This window comes from Macrobrachium rosenbergii, chromosome 42 (assembly GCF_040412425.1).
Source record: "Macrobrachium rosenbergii isolate ZJJX-2024 chromosome 42, ASM4041242v1, whole genome shotgun sequence".
In the NCBI taxonomy this organism is placed as follows: Eukaryota; Metazoa; Arthropoda; class Malacostraca; order Decapoda; family Palaemonidae; genus Macrobrachium; species Macrobrachium rosenbergii.
Window position 1 is genome coordinate 35,381,283 of NC_089782.1, and position 24,097 is coordinate 35,405,379.

The following is a 24,097-nucleotide window of genomic DNA, read 5'->3' on the forward strand; positions in this document are numbered from 1 at the left end:
GAACGGAAGCATAAATATGCAACAGACTGCAAAATTAATGAAATACTAATACGAAGCTAATGAAGCATTACTCTAAAACAGCAACTTGCACATGCAAAAATAAAAACATCAAATGAAAGTAACTAAAAACTACCAGAAAGAAACAAGTAAAAAATGCAGCGAAGTTTCTTCGGCGCAATCGAGTTTTCTGTACATCGTATAATCAAGGCTACCGAAAATCGATCTATCTTTCGGTGGTCTCGGTATAATGCTGTATGATCCGCGACCCATGAATCTTTAACCTAGGCCCGGTGGTGGCCTGGCCTATACCGTTGCCAGATGCACGACTATGGCTAACTTTAACCTTAAATACAATAAAAACTACATAGGCTAGAGGGCTGCAATTTGGTATGTTTGATGATTGGAGGGTGGATGATCAACATACCAATTTGAAGCCGTCTAGCCTCAGTAATTTTTAAGATCTGAGGGCGGACAGAGAAAAGTGCAGACGGACAGACAAAACCGGCACAATAGTTTTCTTTTCAGAAAACTAAAAACTGGACTATAAAAATTCAAAGCTGTAGGAAAATTCTTCAAAGCTATTGCAGTCCATTACAGAAAGATCTCACAAATTGATCATTATTCAGGGCTACGAATAAAAAACTTTAATAGTGCAGCTCATGCTTGTAAAAATCTACTGAAATGTCGCAAATCAGAACTGCAGAAATACTTGTCAAATGTCTTAATTCAGAGCTTCAATAACATTCATCCAAATATTGCAACTCAGAAGTACTGAAACAGTATAAAATGACTTGAATGCAGAACTCCAAAGTGCATGAATATTATGTATTTCATGCTACAGGTGATGTAAGACTCGCAGTACCTGTAGAAGCGTGGTATTTTGAAGTCATCTGAAGCAAGCCCGTGGATCTTATTATTATTATTATTATTATTATTATTATTATTATTATTATTATTATTATTACCGTCAAAAAGACAGTATTACGAGTGACAGTTACAGGCTACTATAGAGCAAGAGCCCGTGCCAGCACAAGGCTGGCTTAGCCTAGATACAGTTGACAGAATACGAGAGAAGGTCGAGACGATGTCACTAGGCGTCCCGAAACTCAAAACGAAAATTCATTTTTCATATTTATACAGAAGCCAATGGTGTGGGAGGCTGGCCAGGGCTGTACGACGACAAACACAAATTGGGGAATTTTTTTATCCGTTGCCTATCGTTGTTGCAAGCAGGAAAATAAAAAAACGGCCCAAAGTGCTGCTTCTGTCAAACCAGATCGTGTGATTTCATCATATCGTATAAAGAAAGCGATGCCAAACTTATCAGCGTCACTGTACGAATAATGTATTCAAGCGTCTTCATTAAAATACTTGTCTGAAATCCAAAACAATAGAAAAAAAATCAAGCAGGGTTCAAGCTGTTAAGTACATCGACATTACGTGCAATAAAAAAAAAATAAGAAAAAGATTATAGTTTCGAGGCCTTACTCTCATTTCCAAGCAAATCTATGAAAAAAAAGGATTAAGCACTCAGTAACGACTCAAGGCAGGGGGAAATAATTAAAGACCCTGAGAGAAGACTAGATAAACGGGAGGAGGAGGAGGAGGAGGAGGAGGAGGAGGAGGAGGAGGAGGAGGAGGAGGAGGAGGAGGAGGAGGAGGAGGAGGAGGAGGAGGAGGAGGAGGAGGACCAACCACCACCCTACTGATACGAGGCAGTAGTGGCGGTTAAAATGAGGACGTCGATGTTTGTCATTTTGCAATCACAGATCTGCACCTCTCTTGGCGTGTGAAGAACAGCTACCCACTAAATTTTCAATATAATATAAATCAGCACAATAAATTATAAATAACTAGAGCTAGTTGAATTATCTTTACATCACATTAGAAGCTAGTTATGCCTTAACAACTCTTGCAAAAGAAAAAGATTTTAAGTATAAGCTGGACTATATTATGCATGTTATCCGTTTTTTTTTTAGCCAGATGTATGGCATGCTGGCAACTGTACTTTAAACATTACGTTCTAACTCATAAATCCATTTTAAAAAATTAATATTATTAACTATGTATCATGATTAGATGCACGGACCTTGCAGTCAACTATTCCCTAAAGAAATCGATTCTGCCTGCGTGGAAACACTACACTTTTTAATGCCTTACTGGTGGCAAGGCATCACATCAAGTTCCAGAAACAAAAAAAAAAAAATATTATAATAACCATTAAATCTATAATAAATAACAAACCAAAACCTCCTCTAAGCAACAGAACTGCATCATTTGGGCCTGGGGCTTTAAAACTACGGGATAATCTAGCTTTTGAAAATCTAGTAACGACTATATAAATGAGGAAGAGTAATAAGTCCTGTTGCGTAACTTAATATATTCAGCGAAATTCTGTGACTATAAGTTTACCTAAGTGAATCCTGTTATGATAATACCTTTGGGCAACAGACAAAATTATGAGAAATAATTTCTTTTGCAGGATTGTTGGCCATACGTCGTTCTGTTATGCCCGGTGTCACGTAGAGGGCGTCCCTAAGGCCAGGTCAGGGCACGGCTTCAAATGATAGGTTAGGTTAAGAAGGTTATACTAGGTTACATCTTTGTAAAAAGTATTTTTAATTTTTCCATTATATGGATAAACTAAACATCTGAGTGTGTGTGTGTGTGTGTGTGTGAAAGAGAGAGAGAGAGAGAGAGAGAGAGAGAATAATGCGGTTGTCACACGCAGAATCTTGTAGTCACCCTTGTAATATAACGGTATCGTTTTCTTTATAGTAAGTCAACAAAAAATGGTAAAATTTTTTATTGTGAATGATATACTGTACACTTTTGTCCTATCGAAATTGAAGTTACTATTTATGCATCTCTTATTAATTCACAACGTTTATGCATCTATTATTAATTCACAACGTTCTTAACGAAGAACACCTAACACCAAAATTAAAAGTACTATATCCATCACGATCACCAGGAGTAAACACCTTACAGGCTTACATGAATGGGGACTGGGTTATTTTTACATCACCACCTACACAAAAATGCAATAGGAACATAAAAATACATCAGTCTAAGATGTTACAACGACATTACATCGATATACATATAGAGTGTACATGTTTTTAAATTGACAGAGAAATCAATTCTTCAGCTATAAACATCATATTTGAAGAGACTGGATAAACAAAATCATGAGTCGTGATGCACACTTTGAACTTCCTTATTTTACTTTTATTTTGTAATTATACTTTTCTCTCTCTCTCTCTCTCTCTCTCTCTCTCTCTCTCTCTCTCTCTCTCTCTCTCTCTCTCTCTCTCTCACACACACACACACACACACACACACACACACACACACTCTTTTCCATAAAGATTAACTTTCAGCCAATAGGAATCGTATCTGACAAGCACATCCATCCTAGTCTGAATTGAAGTATATGACTTTTTGGGGCTGATATGTAAGTGACTGATATTTACTACTCTCCTGTCAAAGAAGAAGATTCAAATTGATTGTGGTAATAGTGTGTGTGTGTGTGTGTGTGTGTGTGTGTGTGTGTGTGTGTGTGTGTGTGAGAGAGAGAGAGAGAGAGAGAGAGAGAGAGAGAGAGAGAGAGAGAGAGAGAGAGAGAGATAAGTTTTAAAATATTATAATATAATTCTCCTTGTCAGCTTTCACTTTTCGATCAGTCGATAAGAAAAAGTGTATTCTTCATTTCTGCAGCGGTATTCCTCTCCTTACACACACACACACACACACACACACACACACACACACACACACACACACACATATATATATATATATATATATATATATATATATAATATATATATATATATATATATATATATATATATATAACGGAAATATTCTTTCCACACTTAAGTATTGAAGCAGACGGTGAAAGAAATGCCAAGTTTTTGGAGCCACCCTCTTTAAGAGCTCACCTTACCTCTCTCTCTCTCTCTCTCTCTCTTTAAATGTAAAAATACATAGAACACAAGCACAGTTACTGATTCCCATCAATACGTAAGTAGGCAGTGAATATAAACATACCCATATTAAGAGCTACACAACACAACACGTAACACTAAAAAGAAGTAAACGGAAGATGGCAGACATCATTGTATGGGTGAACGGCAGGCTTCTTCATCAACTCTCTTTCCTCTTTCCTATTAATTAATTTTCCAGACGACTTTTCTTTTTATAACTTTCTTTTTTTTTTACTTTCTTTTTTAGAAGGCGTCTTGTCCTGGTAGGAGCTTCCATTCTCTCCTCTTTAAACTTCCCCCTCCCCCCTTTTTAGGAGCAATGCTGCTATTCCTCCTTCCGCCCCCTCCTCCCTCTCCCTCTCCCTCACTTCCTTCCTCTTTACCTTCCTACATCCCACCACTTTTCTCTTCTTCTTCTTCTTCTTCTTCTTCTTCTTCTTCTTCTTCTTCTTCTCTCAACCATTCAACCATTCACAGTCCCCTCATTCTCACATCTCTACAGGTTCCTAACTGCTAACCCCCTCCTCCCCTTCCCCCTCCAACTTCCTTTGTTTTTCACCAACGCCACCACTTCCTTTCACCCCTTCCCCTCCCTCCCCTCTCCCCCTTCCCCCCCCCTCCAACACTTCCATTCCATTCATCAAAACGTCCCTTGGCAAAGGTCCTTCATTCATATATTTAGCCCCTTGTCATGCCAGGTAGGAGAGTGAAAATGCTACCTTTAAACGATTATTTGTCTTGCGTTTTGTTCGTCATTCTACGTTATAAATACGACGTTTTCGTGTGTTGTTATGTGCGGGATTATTAATTTAATACTTGTGAAGTTATTTCGTAACGTGTTTAATGCTATGATAGTCAGTTATATCTGCTGAGTTATATGCGTTGTGCTATGTCACGTTAAGTACAGCTAAGATATTAAAATGATCACGACAGCCATTTAATATTGAATGCTAACCATTTTATACATATATATATGTATATATATATATACACAAATTTTATGTATATATATACATATATATATATATATATATATATTTATATATATATAATTTATTTATTCATTTTTCATTCTGTCTATGGGTTGCACTTTGCTCTTTGAATATTCACACACTCTCTCTCTCTCTCTCTCTCTCTCTCTCTCTCTCTCTCTCTCTCTCTCTCTCTCTTTCTCTTTGTACCTCTCGCACCCTGGACCCTTAAATCCTATTTCTCTTCCTTTTTCTAGTCTCCTTCCCCCTTCACCCCGACACCCCCACCGTGGCCCTCAGGGGTTGGGTTAGGGTTGGGGGGAGGGGGTGTTGAAGTTCAGAGCAGCAGAAGAGCCGCACAGGATGAACAAAGCATCGTGGGTATCCGTCTCATACCCCCATCCCATCGCCCCCCTCCATCCTGGGGAGGGGGTGGCCCTCCCCCTCCCCCCTAACCAGACGTAGCTCTGAGCCCTCTCTCTCACTTCTGAATGAAAGGCCTCTCTCTCTCTCTCTCTCTCTCTCTCTCTCTCTCTCTCTCTCTCTCTCTCGCTCAATACCCGTACAACCGGATTATCGCAAGACCCGACTTATCATCATCGCGTTGCTCGTCGTCGGCGGCCTTATCGCAAGACCCGACTTATCATCATCGCGTTGCTCGTCGTCGGCGGCCTTGCTCGCTCGCTTCCCTTCTTCACTGCTCTCTCTCTCTCTCTCTCTCTCTCTCTCCTTCCCAGAGGATCCAAGGAAACGAAAAGCGGAAATAAAGCGGGGTTCCTTCGATCGACTGTAGCACTTTCCTAAGCTAGCTTCGACCTTCGACGTGCACGCGTGGATTCTTCATACACACACATACGCGCGCGAGCGTGCACGCTCGCACGCACAAGCTGCTAGCTACTCGCAAGGCGGAGGCTTCAAAGGGCTTCGTGAGGCACGCGTCCTCACGAGGATGTCATTCCAGGAGATGGTTGACGATGAACAAGGAGACGTTGCGACTCACGCCAATAGAGAAAAAAATATATCATTGTAATAGGAAAAAAATATCACTGAGAAAGAAAAAAAAGAAAAAAAAACATTTTAACAGTCTCTTAGTCTCTCTCTCTCTCTCTCTCTCTCTCTCTCTCTCTCTCTCTCTCTCTCTCTCTCTTTAAATTCAAAGCCATGCCAGATCTTTTTTAACCTCGGCTTGGGAGAAGTATAAGGATGAGAAGGAGAGAGAGGAGGAGGAGGAGGAGGAGGAGGAGGAGGAGGAGGAGGAGGAGGAGGAGGAGGAGGAGGAGGAGGAGGAGGAGGAGGAGGAGGAGGAGGAGGAGGGGTTAGTAATGTAAGGCCAGAGGGTCCTCTGTACGCACCTTCACCCAAAGCTAAAGGTACCATGCCAGCACGCTTACACTGGGGTCCTTTCGTTCAACGCGGAAATTTTCAGGCGGTTCATGAAAAGGAGAGAGAGAGAGAGAGAGAGAGAGAGAGAGAGAGAGAGAGAGAGAGAGAGAGAGAGAGAGAGAGAGAATCATTTTGGCACCTAGTTGTAAATATTTCACTTTTATCGTTTAGTAAATATTTCATTTTTATCAGAGCATTTAAAAATATAAACACACATTTTCCAATTTATACAGTTCTACCATTTAATTTTATATATATTTATATATGTATACAAAGATTCAACTAAGAGTCAGTCAGAGAGTACATGTTACACACACATAAACATATATACCTATATATACACACACACACACATATTCAAAACACTATATATATAGACAATATATTTTTCATATATATAACGAAAGAATATTCTTCAAAGATCTCTATATATATTTGATATAAATGTATAAAAGAGAGAGAGAGAGAGAGAGAGAGAGAGAGAGAGAGAGAGAGAGAGAGAGAGAGAGAGAGACTCCTTATTTGCCGTCTGCCCGGAAGAGGACAAACAATAGATAAAACAAGGAAAGGGAAGTGAACGGGGAGAGAGAGAGAGAGAGAGAGAGAGAGAGGTGCTGACACCCTCTGGAAGAAGGCTACAATGAAGCATACATTAAGGGTAATGATCTAAAGCTCCTCTTGCTCCCATAGAGAGAGAGAGAGAGAGAGAGAGAGAGAGAGAGAGAGAGAGAGAGAGAGAGAGAGAGAGAGAGAGAGAGAGAGAGAAGGTTCAAATGAGCGTTGAATGCCAAAGGGGTAAATACTTCCTTACTTTTTGTTCAATTTAAGATACAATTAAAATATAATTTGAAGCCTTGGTTTTGGGAAAAAAATTTCTGCCATTTAACAGCTCCGCGGAAATGAAGATTTTAGATTCTAAATAAAGATTTTATATTTGATTTAAGAATGCGTGTTTTATCCTTCATGCTCATCTCTCCAGATCTGGTACATTACGCTCACAATAACACACACAAACAATAATATATATATATATATATATATATATATATATATATATATATATATATATATATATATATATATATATATATATATATATATATTAACTTTATCACATACACAATTGTTCTGCACACTAGTAAAATTACTAAAAGGACCTCATTCAAACTGGATGGTATCTGAATAAAATACTCCATTAGATACCATCCAGTTTGAATGATGTCCTCTTAGTAATATATATATATATATATATATATATATATATATATATATATATATATATATATATATATATATATATATATACATATATATAATATATATATATACATGGACATCGTGTCCCTCTGAAGCCGCTGTGTAAAACATAAACACAAATTTCATGAAGGATTTACAAGACAAAACCTTTGGAATAAGACGCACAAATGAACAGATACCGAGGTTTAGCACAGAGATGCCACCAGCAAGCAAATCCTGCCAAATTCTTTCCTTTCCTACGTTGATGGCGATTCTGTGGCATCATGTTAATATAAATCAACCATTCAACCAGTTCATTAACCTCTTTTCTGGTCTAGGATCGTTCAAGCAAAAGTGGGAAGTGACTGGTTTAGCTAAGCCAGCTTTGTGCCTGTCCTAATCGTGAAGAAGATATGAAAGTGGATGCCTAAAATTCTTTTTAATATATTATTCTCAAATGAACAAATCTTTTAGTTTCATTGTCGTGCCGTGATTCATGTCAGTATAGCAATGCACATCATACTACACTGAAGTATGACTTTCGTAAGCAAGGGCATTGGCATTCAGTGTCTGAGGGTGTTGGTGTCTTCTACCTAGGGCGATGACATTTGGAGTCTGGAACTGGAACATGAAATTTAGGCCAAAGGCCAAACGCTGGGATCTATGAGGTCGTTCAGCGCCGAAAGGAAAGCTGAGAGTTAAGAGGTTTGAAAAGTTTAACAGGAGGAAAACCTCGCAGTTGAACTATGACACAACTGTTAGGAGAGGGTGGGAGGTAACATGGAAGAAAGAGAATATGAAAGGAGGTACAGTAAAAGGAATGAAAGGGGTTGCAGCTAGGGACCGAAGGGACGCTGCAAAGAACCTTAAGTAATGCCTACAGTGCACCGCTCGAGATGCAATGATGGCACCCCCCCCCTTTAGCGTATATAAGAACTGGCACCTACTGTATGAGGCCAAAGGAGCATGGCACCTATTGCATAAAGACAAAAAGATCTGGGTTGCAGAAATGACAACAAAAAACGTTATACCAATATCCACTCCTAAATAGCTAATAAAACTAAATTGACACGCGTGCATAAATCCTCATAAAACCTGTCCAAAGATGACTGCAGTGACCCTTCAAAGCATTAAGCATTTTTGATCACTAAAAAAAAAAAAACACAGATGACACTAAGTGAATCAAACATCGAACATCGACAAATGAAATGATACATAAAAGGCTTCAGTACTGGTCTGTGACGAATGACCCACAAAAGCTTCTTGGAAATGCGTTCTGGTCGCTGTGAGCGATTGTTTTTATTTACAGTTCCCCCCCCCCTCACGTAAATTCTATCGGTTATCGATCATGACACACTGCAGATCAGTGACTTAACCTTCAATAAACCTAAACTTCCCGAGAGAGAGAGAGAAAGAGAAATTCAAACCAAAATAACGTTTAGCGAAATTATCAGCATCTTTCTGGGCAGGAGAGATGAGACGTGGCCACTAACGACGGAATCGGACACGCAATCACCTGATTCTCTAAATAAACGGACATTTCCAAGCACTTGCTTGCTCGTACTGAGTCAGACACGCCTACGCCTGTACACTGGACACTGGAAACAAAGGCAATTGTGTTACATAAAAAGGTGTTTGGGGCTGTACAGGGACTTGTGTGGTAGAAATAAACATATAACACACACATATACATATATATATATATATATATATATATATATATATATATATATATATATATATATATATATATATACTGCCAACTGACCTTTGAACTTTCTGAAAAGGACGAAGGCATTTTGAGTCCAAGTCGAAGGAACAGACGAGAGGGATTATATTTCAGCGTTCTGAATTATTTACCTGGGGTATGACGCTGGCAAAATAACCACGCAAACAAATACGTATTAGAAAAAATAAATACGGCCATCAGGCAATTAAAGATATGCGAAAACAAAAGTAGTAACTAAATTAGCATTTTCAAGTCAATATCACATCTCGTGAATAATAAGAACTATGAATGAGACATAAAAAAAAGTCCCACTAATTTACAGAATACGCAATTATCAAATAAAATGAATAAAGAAAAAAGCGTCATTTCAAGACTCGGAATTGTGGTCACTACGGAAAGTCAAAACAGCTAAATTTCAATTAAACAATTCTGGAATTCTAAGACTTCAATTTTCTTCACGGTACTCCATTGCCTTGACAAATGGATTCTTCTCTCTTCCTAACAAACAAATTTCCTTATACTGCAAAGGCCGACGGGACGGGCAATCTGATGTCTCAACTACAAAAAGGACACCTTTAAAAAACGAAAGAAAAAATGGTGCTTTTGAAATGCAATTCCCGAAGCAGTGGCAAATACCTTTTTTTTTTAACCTTTGACCTGTAAGTATGACCTTTACCTTGACCTCATTCTGCCAGATGCACGTCGGTGTTTATTAGTGATTTATAAATGCTTGAATACGAAGTTTATCTCGTGGAATTCAAAGTTGCGACCATAGCAAAGGGAAACTCACCTTCAGTGGACGGTCCACAGATAAGATAGCCCCGTCTCTGGAAAAACATAAGAGTATAGAGTGTTACAAGTCTAATTAAACCACCAACCATTTACGTGCACGAGTATTCAATGAATGTCTACCCCATCTGCTATATATATTTGAAAAAATGTGATCATATCAGCACATACAATTCGGACACTACAATTTTGACTGGTGTTACTATAAAAATAAGGACGAAATGTTTATTTTCAATCCAAAATAATATGAAATTAAATCCATAAAACAATAAGAATGATTAAAAAACCATCAATATCGAGCTCACACTTCACTGGGAATAACTGATAAGTATATCTAACCTGACCATGGTTTGAATCAATGTTATTTTTTGGCTGGTATATTGTTGACAGACTACTAACCACTCAGGCCATCAAGAGAAGAGTTGATAATCTTATATTTTATTGTATTGTACATGATTCTATCGAATTCAGGTCCTATACGTGATGCACACACATACATGTATATATAAAGTATGTATGTATACTATATATAAATAATATACATACACACACAGGTATATGTGTGCACACATATATGTATATAAATATATATGTATATTAAATATTTATATATATGTGTATACACACACATATATATAATATGTATATATAGAGACCTAAAGTCACCTAAAGCATTTTCCCGTGACGCAGCGCAGTTTGAGCGCTCTAATTTGGGCCAACTTGTCATATTAACTTTGAGCTAAACTCCACTCCACGTCAGGAATTTCTTAAATTTGTTAAGAGAGAAACTTTTTCGCTCCCTTGCTGTATAAGTTGCATGCGTCCCTCTTTCTAAACTCTGGCGCAGACCGTTTTCATGCTTTTATTTTTCCGGGCTGTCATGAAATACACAGAGCCCTGACGAGTTGCTGTAATTCAACTAATGACTTACTTTTTCCTGTAGTGACAGTTTTAACTTTTATGGGTCGACATTTCTTCATAATCAATCGATCGGAATCGGAATATATGATTTATGCCAAAGGCCAAGTGCTGGGACCGAAGATGTCATTCGGGGCTTAAAATAATCTTCAAACATTTGTTAAGAGAGGGTGGGAAGTAAATGGAAGAAAGAGAATATGAATGGAAGTACAGTAAAAGGAACGAAAGGGGTTGCAGCTAGGGGCCGAAGGGACAATGCAAAGACCCACGGGGATTTTTCAACTGAAGAATGAAATCGGTTTGAATTAACTGATGGATGAAATCGATCTAATATTAGTGAAATTTATAACTCGCAGGAGAAACGAATCAACTGTCTGACTTGAAGAATATAAATCATATTCTATGCCCTTTTCCTATTACAAAATGAAACGATACATGAACACTCACTGACATTCCATAAAAAAAAATAAAAATAAAAACTCAGTAACACCAAAATATTTTCAAAATGTATTCTCCTAAAAGGGAGAAATATTTGAAGGGCACAAAATATCAGATATATTCAGAATATCAGAAGAAAAAGTCAGATGCCATAACTATTGAAGAAATAATGTCCAGTATATGTATCTGAACATATATATTTTATGAAAAAAAAAGATAAACTGTTCAAAAAATTATTTTCATTTCTAAAAAGAAGACGATAATTTCGTAGCATGTCAGTGAATCTTTAATAATTGATGAATGACCTGCCTTCACCTCTTGCTGATGAGTTTTTAATGCAAATGTTAATTGCTTAATTTGTTAAAATTACCAAACACCTAAGTTTGAAGTCTGAATCCTGGCCTTATCCAAGTAAACGTATTCCTTCCCATGTACGGACACGCAATTTATGTGTGGTATTATATGTGTACATCAATATTTTGCATGAGAAAATCCCCACGCTATAACAGGTGTACTAAATCTACTGTCCTCTTTTAAATATTTTATCTACTTAACAAACTAATCAATTCTTATAAATATAACTTTGTCTACAATGCATGATTTGCTTGTCGGTCATATTTGAATTATTAAACATGCATATTAACATCAAAATTTCTATGATCCATAAATAGAGTTCACCACTCTCCATGACTCAAAAACTCAAAACTTGATCCTGTCTATGATATGTGAATCTTCATAACCTTATTTCTTGTCAATGATTCATAAATTCTCATTCATCTTCCTCTGTGATTCAATACTCAAAAAGTCTATCCCTTCCACGATTCATAACCTTACTTCTTTAGATGATAAATAAATCAGTTACCGTCACTCTCGATAACAAATAAAATATTCAAAATCCAATTTAGTTCCATAAAATATAAATACTAATAATCTGATTCGTTTTTATGACGCTTACTAACACTCGCATTCCTGTGTTGACTAAACCCAGTATACAAATCAATATCTGACTCACTATGCATATATATTATTAATTTAACCAACAGCCAATTTTTCATTCGTGTGAAAAACAAATTCACATAGAAATATTTCGTTAAACTTACCGCCATGTGTAAGTCATAAATGCTCAAAGCCAGGCATATTTCCCAATTCATACTTATAACTAAGTTATATAAACTCACATCTGGAAATACCTACACACTCATACTTAATTCTGAGTCACAAAATTTGATACCTAGAAATACACACTCATAAAGACACACTCATCCTAACATCTGAGTCACAAAAACTGATACCTAGAAATACACTCTCATAAAGACACACTCATCCTTACGTCTGAGTCACAAAAACTGATACCTAGAAATACACACTCATAAAGACACACTCATCCTTACGTCTGAGTCACAAAACACTGATACCTAGAAATACACAATCAACCTGTAGGTCTGAGTCATTAACACACACACACTTCACCCTCATTCTATCACCCAAATACATCCTCATTCCAGCACAGAAATAAATACAGGGGCATGACTCATAAATATTCAACACTCCCCCGACTCCTGCGAATGATTCACAGCCTCTTATGTTGGAGTCGGGATCTGTCAACAAAGGACTCCAGGCATTTTGTTTTTGAACTCTTCTCTCTCTCTCTCTCTCAGGGGTGCGAGAGAGAGAGAGAGAGAGAGAGAGAGAGAGAGAGAGAGAGAGAGAGAGAGAGAGAGAGAGAGAGAGAGATGATATAAACGAGCCAACGGAAGACTGGAACACAACCTGTCAATGGTATTTAGATAATTAAAGTTGTCATTGTTAAAAATACATATCACGTGGACTCTCTCTCTCTCTCTCTCTCTCTCTCTCTCTCTCTCTCTCTCTCTCTCTATATATATATATATATATATATATATATATATATATATATATATATATATATATATATATATATATATATATATATATATATATACATATATATATATTGTCAGGTGTGTAGGTGGACATGTGAGACTGCTAATACTGATGACATTGCAAAAAGGTTTCCTCCTTCATTCGCAATCACAGGATGGGCGTGGGAGTAAAAGACATCATGCTTCGGAGAGAAATGACTTACTAGAGTACATACACAGACATATACACATATATATACGTATATATATGTGTATAAAAATTATATACATACACACACACACACACACACAAAATGCCCTGAGTATATATATAATCTTGGCTCACAGCATGGTCTTAAAATAGAAACGCCGCATTGTGTGTGTGTGTGTGTGTGTGTGTGTGTGTGTGTGTGTGTGTGCGTGTTCTCTCTATTTCTAAGTAAGAAAAAGCCGATGAAAACATCTGAAGGTCAAAGTTTAGTAGAAAAAAGAAAGAATGAAAAAAGAAAAAGTTGGAAATGAGAGATTTCTAAAATCTGTCACCAATCGACCTTTGACATACATCCGTAACCTTTCTAGTGTGTGTGGGGGTGAAATGGGGATGGGGGGGTCTTGGGAATGATGAGGGGGTATTGGAAGGCAGAAGTTGTTTGTCAATGGCAGAATATTTCCCCTATTGTTCTGAGAGCATTCCAGAAATTTCGAGGAATGCACAGAATAACTTAGTATTACAGTAACCTCCCTCTCTCTCTCTCTCTCTCTCTCTCTCTCTCTCTCTCTATATATATATATATATATATATATATATATATATATATATATATATATATATATATATATAAATACACATAATATAAATATAAAATACATATAATATAAATATATATACATATATATATAATTATAACCAATATTAGAGGGTCAGAATGGTTCAGCAAGCGATCCTATTTGTGTACTTACTAGTTAAGAATATTTTGAAAAAATTTGGTTGCGGTGTTACCTTTGATTTTCAGTCTTCCTTTTTCTCTACGGATTCCAGGCGTGTCAGTACCTCGTCGATTGGCCCCAAGTCTTTTTGCACCCTAGGTAGTCATTTCGGTCCCTAATGTAACTCTAAACTATCGTAACCTAAGCTAGCTGTGCCTTGCATAGTGGCTGAAATGCTAGTAGATGCCAGGATTTGGGGGGGACCAACGTGATTTGCTCCCTTTGCGAAATAGATGAACAAATTAACCTTGTCAATCATCTGTTTAACAAACAACAAAAACGAATCTATACACACACACAAATACATACATACATACATATATATATATATATATATATATATATATATATATATATGTATATATATATATATATATATATATATATATATAGAGAGAGAGAGAGAGAGAGAGAGAGAGAGAGAGAGAGAGAGAGAGAGAGAGAGAGAGAGAGAGAGAGAGAGAGCATTTCACGAACTAAGCTTAACGACACACGCAATAAAATGTTCAATACAAACCTTTACTATTTTCGTGTCAGAATGTCATCTGGTACAAACCTATAGAACATATCACCGGAGGTCCAGTCTCTGTTCTGCTCTGTTGCCATATCAGGTCTTGGTAACATTCCCTTGCTGAATCTGGAATTTTTTCCCCTCTTTTGTACTTCCTGAATCACTTGACGGACTGATTTAGCCCGCCATTCCGGTCTCAGTCTCTTCTCTCTCTCTCTCTCTCTCTCTCTCTCTCTCTCTCTCTCTCTCTCTCACACACACATACATACATACATACAAATACATACACACACGCACACAAATACTTTTTCAGAAGCTGACTTGAAATCCATCTTGGTTTAAGCATTCGAGGATCAAAGAACGTGTCGACATTGCATTGGTTGAATGCGTGCATTATTGCCATGCAATTTAATCTGGAAAATCGAGAGAGAGAGAGAGAGAGAGAGAGAGAGAGAGAGAGAGAGAGAGAGAGAGAGAGAGAGGGGGTCATCAAACCAAAGCAACATGGAGAAAAATGATTTCGCTAAAACATTATATTTGTCAAAGAGAGAGAGAGAGAGAGAGAGAGAGAGAGAGAGAGAGAGAGAGAGAGGTGTCATCAAAACAGCAAAGTAGAGGCCAATGACTTCGCTAAAACATATATTTGTCAAAGATAGATAGATAGAGAGAGAGAGAGAGAGAGAGGTGAGGGGAATTCATCAAAACAGCAAAATGGAGACCAAAGGTTGACAGAAAAGCGAAAAATAAAACACACACAAACAAAATAAAATTTAAAAAGACCAAAAAAACCCAAATTAATTACTTCACTAATGCATCTCAACAATGCATCAGCCCAAGAACTAAACCACTGGGCCTTAATACTGACGTCACCTTGGGGAAGAGAAGAAGAAGAGGAGGAGGAGGAGGAGGAGGGTGGAGGAAAGAGACGATGACGAAGCGGGAACTGTGAAGGGAACAGACTTGACCAGACTTTCGGAGGGGGAGGGAATGGGAGGGGAAGGGGATGAGAGGTTAAAGGAAGGGGTTAGGTGAATTTACCAGTATCGATCTGTTATGTTTATAAAGCATCGGACTCAAACCTTCGCTCGGCAGGAAAGAGGAAGGGGAAAAAAGAGGAAAACGAAAAAGAAGAGGAAAAAGGGGAAAAGGAAAAAGAAGGAAAAAGAGGAAGAGGACAAAGAGAAAAAGAGGAAGAGGAAAAGAGAAAAAGGAAAAAAGACGAAAAAGAGGAAGAGGAAAGAAAAAAGGGAAAAAGAGGAAGAGGAAAGAAAAAAGGGAAGAAGAGGAAGAGGAATGATAAAAAGGAAAAAGGAATGAGAAAAAGGAAAAAGAAGAGGAAAAGAGGAAGAGGAAAGAGAAAAGGAAAAAGAAGAGGAAAAAGGGGAAGAGGAATGAGAAAAGGAAAAGAAGAGGAAAAGAAGAAGAGGAAAGAGAAAAGGGAAAAAAGACGAAAAAGAGGAAGAAGAAAGAGATAAGGGAAAAAGAAGAGGAAAAAGAGGAAGAGGAAAGAGAAAAGGGAAAAAGAGGAAAAAGAGGAACAGGAAAGAGAAAAAGAAAAAAAGACGAAAAAGTGGAAGAGGCAAGAGAAAAGGAAAAAGAAGAGGAAAAAGAGGAAGAGGAATGAGAAAAAGGAAAAAGAAGAGGAAAAAGATGAAGGGAAAAGAGAAACAAGGAAAAAAGAAAGTTAAAAGATGAAGGGCAAAGAGAAAAAAGGAAAAAAGAAAGGAAAAAGAGGAAGAGGAAAGATTAAAAGTAAAAAGAAGAGGAAAAAGAGGAAGAGGAAAGAGAAACAGGAAAAATAAGAGGAAAAAGAAAAAAGGACAAAGAAGAACAAAAAGAGGAAGAGGAAAACGAGGAAAAAGGAAGATGGGGAAAAATAAAAAGAAGAGGAAAAAAGAGGGAGACAAAAAGAGGAAAAGGAAAAAGAAGAAAAAAAGAGGACGTATAGAAAAACAGGAGGTAAGAGAACTCAGTGAAAGGAGGGGAATGAAGAAACAGAAAAGGAAGTGAAGAAATAAGGGGTAGAAAAAGACGAAAAGGAGCAATGACAAAAGGCAATAATACAATAAGAGTTAAGACAAAAGAACTGGAAGAGGAGGGAATAAGATAAAAGGGAAGAATGTATCGAGAGGCTGATATAATATTATAAAAAAGGGAATGGAAAAAAAAAAAAAATGATGATGATGAAAGAATTGAGAAGAACAGAACATTAATGACAGAAAAAAAAGCAATACATCCACCGAAGTTTCTTCAACGCAATCGAGTTTTCTGTACAACGAAAACAGATCCATCTGTGAAAGACGAATGACAAAAAGAAATAACAATAAAAAAATAAGACCAGATCACAAATGAAGGCAGTACACGGAACTTCCCGTCTCTTAATGGCGAGATGGTTTCCATGGCTATAAATTGTCTCCTAATTGGGAGCAATGGCTCCAAGGCTAAACGAAAGGTTAATCAACCGGAGGAGACCAACCGGCGAAGGGTAATAAAAATTTGTCACCAGTCCTCCACGTAGCCTGACATATACCGAGAAACGAGTGCAAACATCAGCTCACAAAAAAATAGCATCGCATACCACTATAAAATTGAAAAAGAAAATGAACAGAATATTAATTTGTGAAAAGCGATCGTGCAATGATGAAATAACAGACAAAAAAAGTAAATAAAAGAAAGAAAAGTATTAAAACAAATCACATTACCAGGCCTTAATACAATGGTCGCTCTTTCTATACCACAGGGATGGGGGACGGGGAGGTACTCTGGATGCTGTGTTTTAGAGAGAGAGAGAGAGAGAGAGAGAGAGAGAGAGAGAGAGAGAGAGAGAGAGAGAGAGAGGAGGAAGCGGGAACTATGCAGAGACCAAGCATACTGGGAAAGGAACAGGCATTTTGGGGGAATTTACCAATATCGATCTGTGTTTGCCGATTAAGACTGTCACATTGTAAGAAATGGAATAAGACATGGGGGAGGTACAAGAAGGGGTCAGAAGAGGTCAGAAAGGTAAGAAAGAGGCACAGGAGAGAGGTCAGAAAGGTAAGGCAGAGTTATAGAAGGGAGTCAGAAAAGTAAGGGTGGGGGGAGCTATAGGATGGTGTCACTAGAGGTCAGAAATGTAAGGGGGAGCTACAGAAGTGAGTCACAAGAGGTCAGAAAGGTTAAGGGGGAGCTATGGAAGGGGTCAGATAAGGTCAGATAAGGTCAGAAAGGTCAAAGCGTACAGCATAGCATTTACACCCGCCATCGATAATTCATAGGCAATAAAACTTGCTCTATGAAATGGCCATGAAAAAAAAATCCTACGGTGCGGGCTAATATATACTTTCAGCCGCTGAAGACGAGATGGTTTCCATAGCTACGAACCTTCCTCGATGAATAAAAAAAAAATAATAATAATTTTCATGAGTCAATCCAAAAATGTTACTTCAGATTCACTGACATCCGCTAATCCGTTCTCGAGATATTTTGTTGACAAGTACCTAGACTGGTCAGTTCGTTGCCTTCTCTGAATTTCGTTGATGTAGGTAACAACGAGAGAGAGAGAGAGAGAGAGAGAGAGAGAGAGAGAGAGAGAGAGAGAGAGAGAGAGAGAGAGAGAGGCTACACAACATAGCAACGCATAAGATAATGTATTCTAAAAATAACCCATTTAAAAAACGCTACAGAAAAATGACAAATAAAATCCCAGCCAAGCGCACGACTGAGTGACAAATCCCTCCCGAACTGACAGCTATTCCTCGCCCCCTCACAGGCGGCAGATAACCATAATTATTCATTTCATACGACAATCAAGAACCGACATAATATTGAGGGTAAGCTACTGTGCCCACGATACAGCAAAAAATAAATAAATAAATAATAATAACAATAATTATCTAGGTAAACTTAACCATTTTTTTTTAAACTCCAAGTCACATGATTATGTCACGCAGAAGGGAGTCTTGACAGACAGAGATACATAAAGACAGAAAGACGACGGGGGCGGGGGAAGGGGGGTTAAATAATAAAAGAGAGAAAAAAACACGACCATTTACGAAAATAATCCCAAAACTGCATAAGATTAAGGGCAACATCAGCAAGCCTTTATACTCTCTTCGCCCTTTCTGTACCAGACGGAGGCCGGTAGAGAATTTGGAAGAGGAGGAGGAGGAGGAGGAGGAGGAGGAGGAGGAGGAGGAGGAGGAGGAGGAGGAGGAGGAGGAGGAGGAGGAAGCGGGAACTGTGAAGGGACTAGGCATAGGAAGGGGAGGGGAGGGGAGGGGAGGACGGCGGGTGGGGAGCGGGGAAAGGGGAATTTACCAGTATCGATCTGTTGTGCTTACAGAGTGTCGGACTCAAACCTTCGCTCTGCGGAAGCGATAAAGAGGAAGAGGATTAAGTAAAGGATTAAGAAAAGATGGAGGCAGGGGAAAGTGAAGGAAAGAGGGAGAGGATGAGGGTCAAAGAGGAGGAGGAGGAGGAGAAGACGGAGGGATAAGGAAAGAGGAGGGAGAGAGTGGGGGGGGAAGGGGAAAGTGGTAAGAATGACTGGATGTTCCGGAGAGCTTACATGGCTTATCTGGATTAAATGCTCCGTAAAGGGTTCAGCCAATCACTATAGAACAATACTGCCCTAAAATGGAAGATTGCAGTGTCTGCAAAAATACCAAACTGAGAAAAATGGTTGATACTGCAGTTTTCCCTTGCCTCACTACTGATTTTGCAGATACTACAAATGGGACCCCCTCCCAAAATACTCGTGGAAAGCATTGAAGAACCATTCTGAAATTGCAGTAACTTGTGTATTAATGTTGCAGTGTCTGCAAAAATACCAAACTGAGAAAAATGGTTGATACTGCAGTTTTCCCTTGCCTTACACTGATTTTACAGATTCTGCAAATAGGACCCCCTAAATACTCGTGGAAAGCATTGAAGAATCATTCTGGAACTGCAGTAACTTGTGTATTAGTATTGCAGTGTCTGCAAAAATACCAAACTGAGAAAAATGGTTGATACTGCAGTTTTCCCATGCCTTACTACTGATTCTGCAAATGGGACCCCCTAAATAAAGCACTGAAGAATCATTCTGAAACTGCAGTAACTTGTGTATGAGTGTCTCACGAGCCCAATAGGTGGCAACCTCAATTTCGAAAATTTTGCAGATACTGCATTTTTCCATTTTAGGGCAGAATAGGCTACGGTGGCCGCGTCTGTGGACCAATGTGCACCTGAGAGAAACCACTTAGCAAGGACTTCATGCCGATCTTTCAAACAAAGTTTGGTCTTGCTTGGTCCAATAGTTCGTGAGAAGATTAAAATGCAAAATACGACAGACGGACGATGGAGACCAATTGATAGCAATACCTACCGGTAAGAAGATGAATGGAAAAAAGGGGAACAGTAAAGGAGAAGGAAAGAGAAGTAAAGGCGTGAATAGGGTTAAAAATAACAGATGAAATGAGACACGAAAGAAAGAAAGGCAAATAGCAACTAGGAAAAGTTAATAAACTACAAAACTGAAGAAATAAAGGCAATGAATAGAAGAAAAAGAAGAAGAAGAAAGAAGAAGAAAAGAAGAAGAGAGAGAGAGAGAGAGAGAGAGAGAGAGAGAGAGAGAGAGAGAGAGAGAGAGAGAGAGAGAGTCACATTTTAATCATGAAAGGGTAATATAGTCTGGCAGGAAAACGATCGCTCAAGCCCGTTAATTTTCCCCTATCTTATCACCTTCCTCTAGCCACAGTCGACTGACCACCAAGTACACGGAGGCACAATAGGTTTAATGCGACATGCTCAGTTTGTTCCATGCTCGAAACGAGAATCGAAATGAGGATCTTAACCTGGTAAGGCGAGGACGTGGAGAGAGAGAGAGAGAGAGAGAGAGAGAGAGAGAGAGAGAGAGAGAGAGAGAGTCAGCTGTCGGATATTATCATCTTGAGAATTTTAACATTTCCACAATTATTCTGTAAACTGTAAACGGAGTAAAAGAAGACAACTTGGAATGGGGAAGTGGGCAAAGGTTGTGCCTCCTACAACAACAACAACAACAACTACAAAAACATCTACAACAACAACAGAGAAACAGACTGACACACAAACAAACAAACAAAGTGAAAAAAAATAACCAAAGTAAAATAAAAAAAAGGTAAAAAAAATAACGTAAACAAATGCACAAGTTCACAAACCACATTAGCAGGCCTTAACACTCCCTTCACCCTCCCTATATCCCATGAAGGGGGTGGGTAAAGAATGAACGAGGAGGAGGAGGAGGAGGAGGAGGAAAAGGAAGAGGAGGAAGCGGGAACTGTGAAGGGACCGGGCATCAGGAGGAGGGGGGGAGGGGGGGAGGAAAGAGGGGGGGAGATTAGGAGAGGGAGAGAGGGGAAAGGTGAATTTACCAGTATCGATCTGTTGTGCTTACAGTGTCAGACTCAAACCTTCGTTTAAGCGAAAGGAGGAAGAGAAAAGAGGAAGAGAAAAGAGGAAGAGGAAGAGGAGGAAAGTTTATCTAAAGCAAAAGAAAAAATGGAAACATTCAAATAACTGATTACGGCGAAGAAAACTGGAATAGGGAAAGGTGACAATAAGAAAGGAAGACATGAAAAAAGTTGAAAACATGTGCACGGAACCTGTTGAAAAAGTGAAAACTAAATATAAATCACACCAAAAAGAAGAAGAAAAATGCACAAATAAAAATGATGATAGATAAATAAAGAAAAGAAACTATTAACTTACAGAGATAAGCTGGACCAGGGCCTAGAGACCTTGAGCTGGATATTCATGTTCATACAAAGTTATTGAGGAAAACAAAATTAATAAAATGCCTCTTATCATAAAGAAGTGCAAAACTTGGCACCTTTACGGAAATGCACGCTCGGATACCCTACGCAAACTCCAAATATGCAGGTACTGATGGTGGTACTGGGAGTTCTCTACAGGAAAAATGTTTGTGTAAGATGGCCGAATTTGAATTCTCCATACGAAGGCTTAAATCATTAATAGCACATCTAAGAAGATGGGGGTAAATAGTTTTGAGAACAATGATTCTGCAAGGGTGAAACAAAACATCTGAAGAACGAGGTGCAAATTCTGTCACCTACACTGCCCTAAAATGGAAGATTGCAGCGTCTGCAAAAATACAAAACTGAGAAAAATGGTATATCGTCCCTTGCTTTACTACTGATTTTGCAGAAACTGCAAATGGGACCCCCTGAATACTCGTGGAAAGGTCTGGAAGAATCATTCTGAAACTGCAGTAACTTGTGTGCTAGCGTTGCAGCGTCTGCAAAAATACAAAACTGAGAAAAATGGTAGATACTGCAGTTTCCCCTTGCCTTAATACTGATTTTGCAGATACTGCAAATGAGACCCCCTAAATACTCGTGGAAAGCACTGAAGAATCATTCTGAAACTGCAGTAACTTGTGTATGAGTGTTTCACGAGCCCAGTAGGTGGCATATCTCAATTTCGAAAATTTTGCAGATACAGCAGTTTTCCATTTTAGGGCAGTACGGAGATATGATATACAATAACTAATTTTTAAAAGCACTTGGAGATGTATGTTTTCGAAGGCTGTGAATTTAAAAGGCTTGGATTCAAAGGACACATCTAGCTACGTCGAATATTCAGCATCATTAGCCCTATGTTACCTGTGCATAGTGAGTCGCGGACTATGAACACTGTACAATATCAGATAATCGATGAAGAACGGTACAATAGTAGAAAGTTACTATTTAGTAATGGCATTTAATTGAAAATTAAGAAAAGAGTAAGAGGAAGAAAAAGATAAGAAAATAAACAACACAGAAATAAAAACACATACATTCTGAATTCAGGTACAGCTTGTTTAGAGTGAGTAGTATAACTAGAGATAACATATCATTCTCTGACACAACTGACTTGGTTACATAATCCAGTCAGCCATGGCGTGGAGAGAGAGAGAGAGAGAGAGAGAGAGAGAGAGAGAGAGAGAGAGAGAGAGATTTATAAAAATTTTCCAATATTAAAAAAAGAATTCAATTCCGAAGATAAGCAACTCGTTGACCATTACTTCATCAGAGAGAAGTCTTAAAGTCTGACTGAGTGATTGACTGATTGATTATCTGAAGTGACTGACTAAGTGATTGACTGATTGATTATCTGAAATGAATGACTGATTGATTATCTGAAGTGACTGCCTAAGTGATTGACTGACTGATTATCTGAAATGACTGACTGATTGGTTATCTGAAGAGACTGACTAAGTGACTGACTGATTGATTATCTGAAGTGACAGGATGAATTACTCTATGATTAAAGACAGTCAAAACAAAGAATCTCCGCAGTTTGTGCAGAGAGTACCACAGAATAAAGAATAGACTATAGAATTTAGGCCAAAGGCCCAAGCGCTGGGACCTATGAGGTCATTCAGCACTGAAACGGAAACTGACAGTAAAAAGGTCTGAAAGGTGTAACAGGAGGAAAACCTCAAAGCAGTTGCACCATGAATCAATTATTAGGAGAGGGTTGAGGAAAGTAAGATGGAAGAAAGAGAATATGAACAGAGTTACAGCAAAAGGAATGAAAGGGGTTGCAGCTAAGGGCCCGAGGGGACGCCCCCCAAAAAAAAAAAAATCAGAAGAGTTTGTATAGTATTTGTTTTCAAATGAACAAAAATGTAAGGAATGACAACTAAATAGCCCACATTCCCCCCCTACTCTCAAAAAGACATGGGCACCTTCTCCAGGCAACCCCCTTCTCAAAAAGGCAGGGGAGAAGGGTTAAGAAGAAAGGAAATTCTAGTACGTAACAGCTACCGTTTACGCGAATTTCTGCAAAAAGTCTGAATATCATCAAAGTATCTGTATAAATTTGGTGAAAACATCTAACTTACTCAACAGAAAGATGCTCATGTATGTAAACTATTTCTAAGAACTAGATATAAGGCAGAAAGGAATTTACTGCCATTAGAATATTCCAAAACTCAAAATGAGCCTGAAGAAACGCATCCAGAAGTGTTTCAAATTACCTGAATAAAAAAAAAATCATATCAAGAAATAAGCAACAGGAACCAAGGTTCGGAAATATTACATTATGAAAATTCAACCAAAGGTAACAAATGAACACTCAGGTAGTTTTAACCGAAGAAGTTCTAAGGTATCACAATGAGGGACTCCTACCGAAGAAATTGACAAATATAAAAATCATATTAACTTTTCCAATAGTATAAGTTTAAAAAGATAATTACAAAAGGAAAAGTTCAGAAATAAATTTTTAAGACGATTAAAAATAAAAGAAATAAAATA

The 24,097-nt window shown here is 38.2% G+C and overlaps 1 protein-coding gene and 1 long non-coding RNA gene across 4 annotated transcripts in view; both read right to left on the minus strand.

Annotated features, from left to right (window-relative positions):
• Positions 1-1,560: 1,560 nt before the first annotated feature.
• Positions 1,561-6,340, minus strand: LOC136827797 (uncharacterized). The gene is made up of 2 exons (XM_067085257.1): positions 6,144-6,340; positions 1,561-1,702 (listed from the first exon to the last, which is right to left on the minus strand). Exons 1-2 carry the CDS (start codon positions 6,338-6,340, stop codon positions 1,561-1,563), a joined length of 339 nt encoding a protein of 112 aa, XP_066941358.1.
• A 3,341-nt stretch (positions 6,341-9,681) lies between these two features.
• Positions 9,682-24,097, minus strand: part of LOC136828253 (uncharacterized) — a 295,190-nt gene continuing 280,774 nt past the window's right edge. The window contains exon 6 of one of the 3 annotated variants that reach the window (XR_010849971.1): positions 9,682-10,138. This is a non-coding gene — a long non-coding RNA (uncharacterized lncRNA). The remainder of the gene's footprint in view (positions 10,139-24,097) is intronic. The other 2 variants (XR_010849970.1, XR_010849969.1) reach the window with 2 other exon arrangements.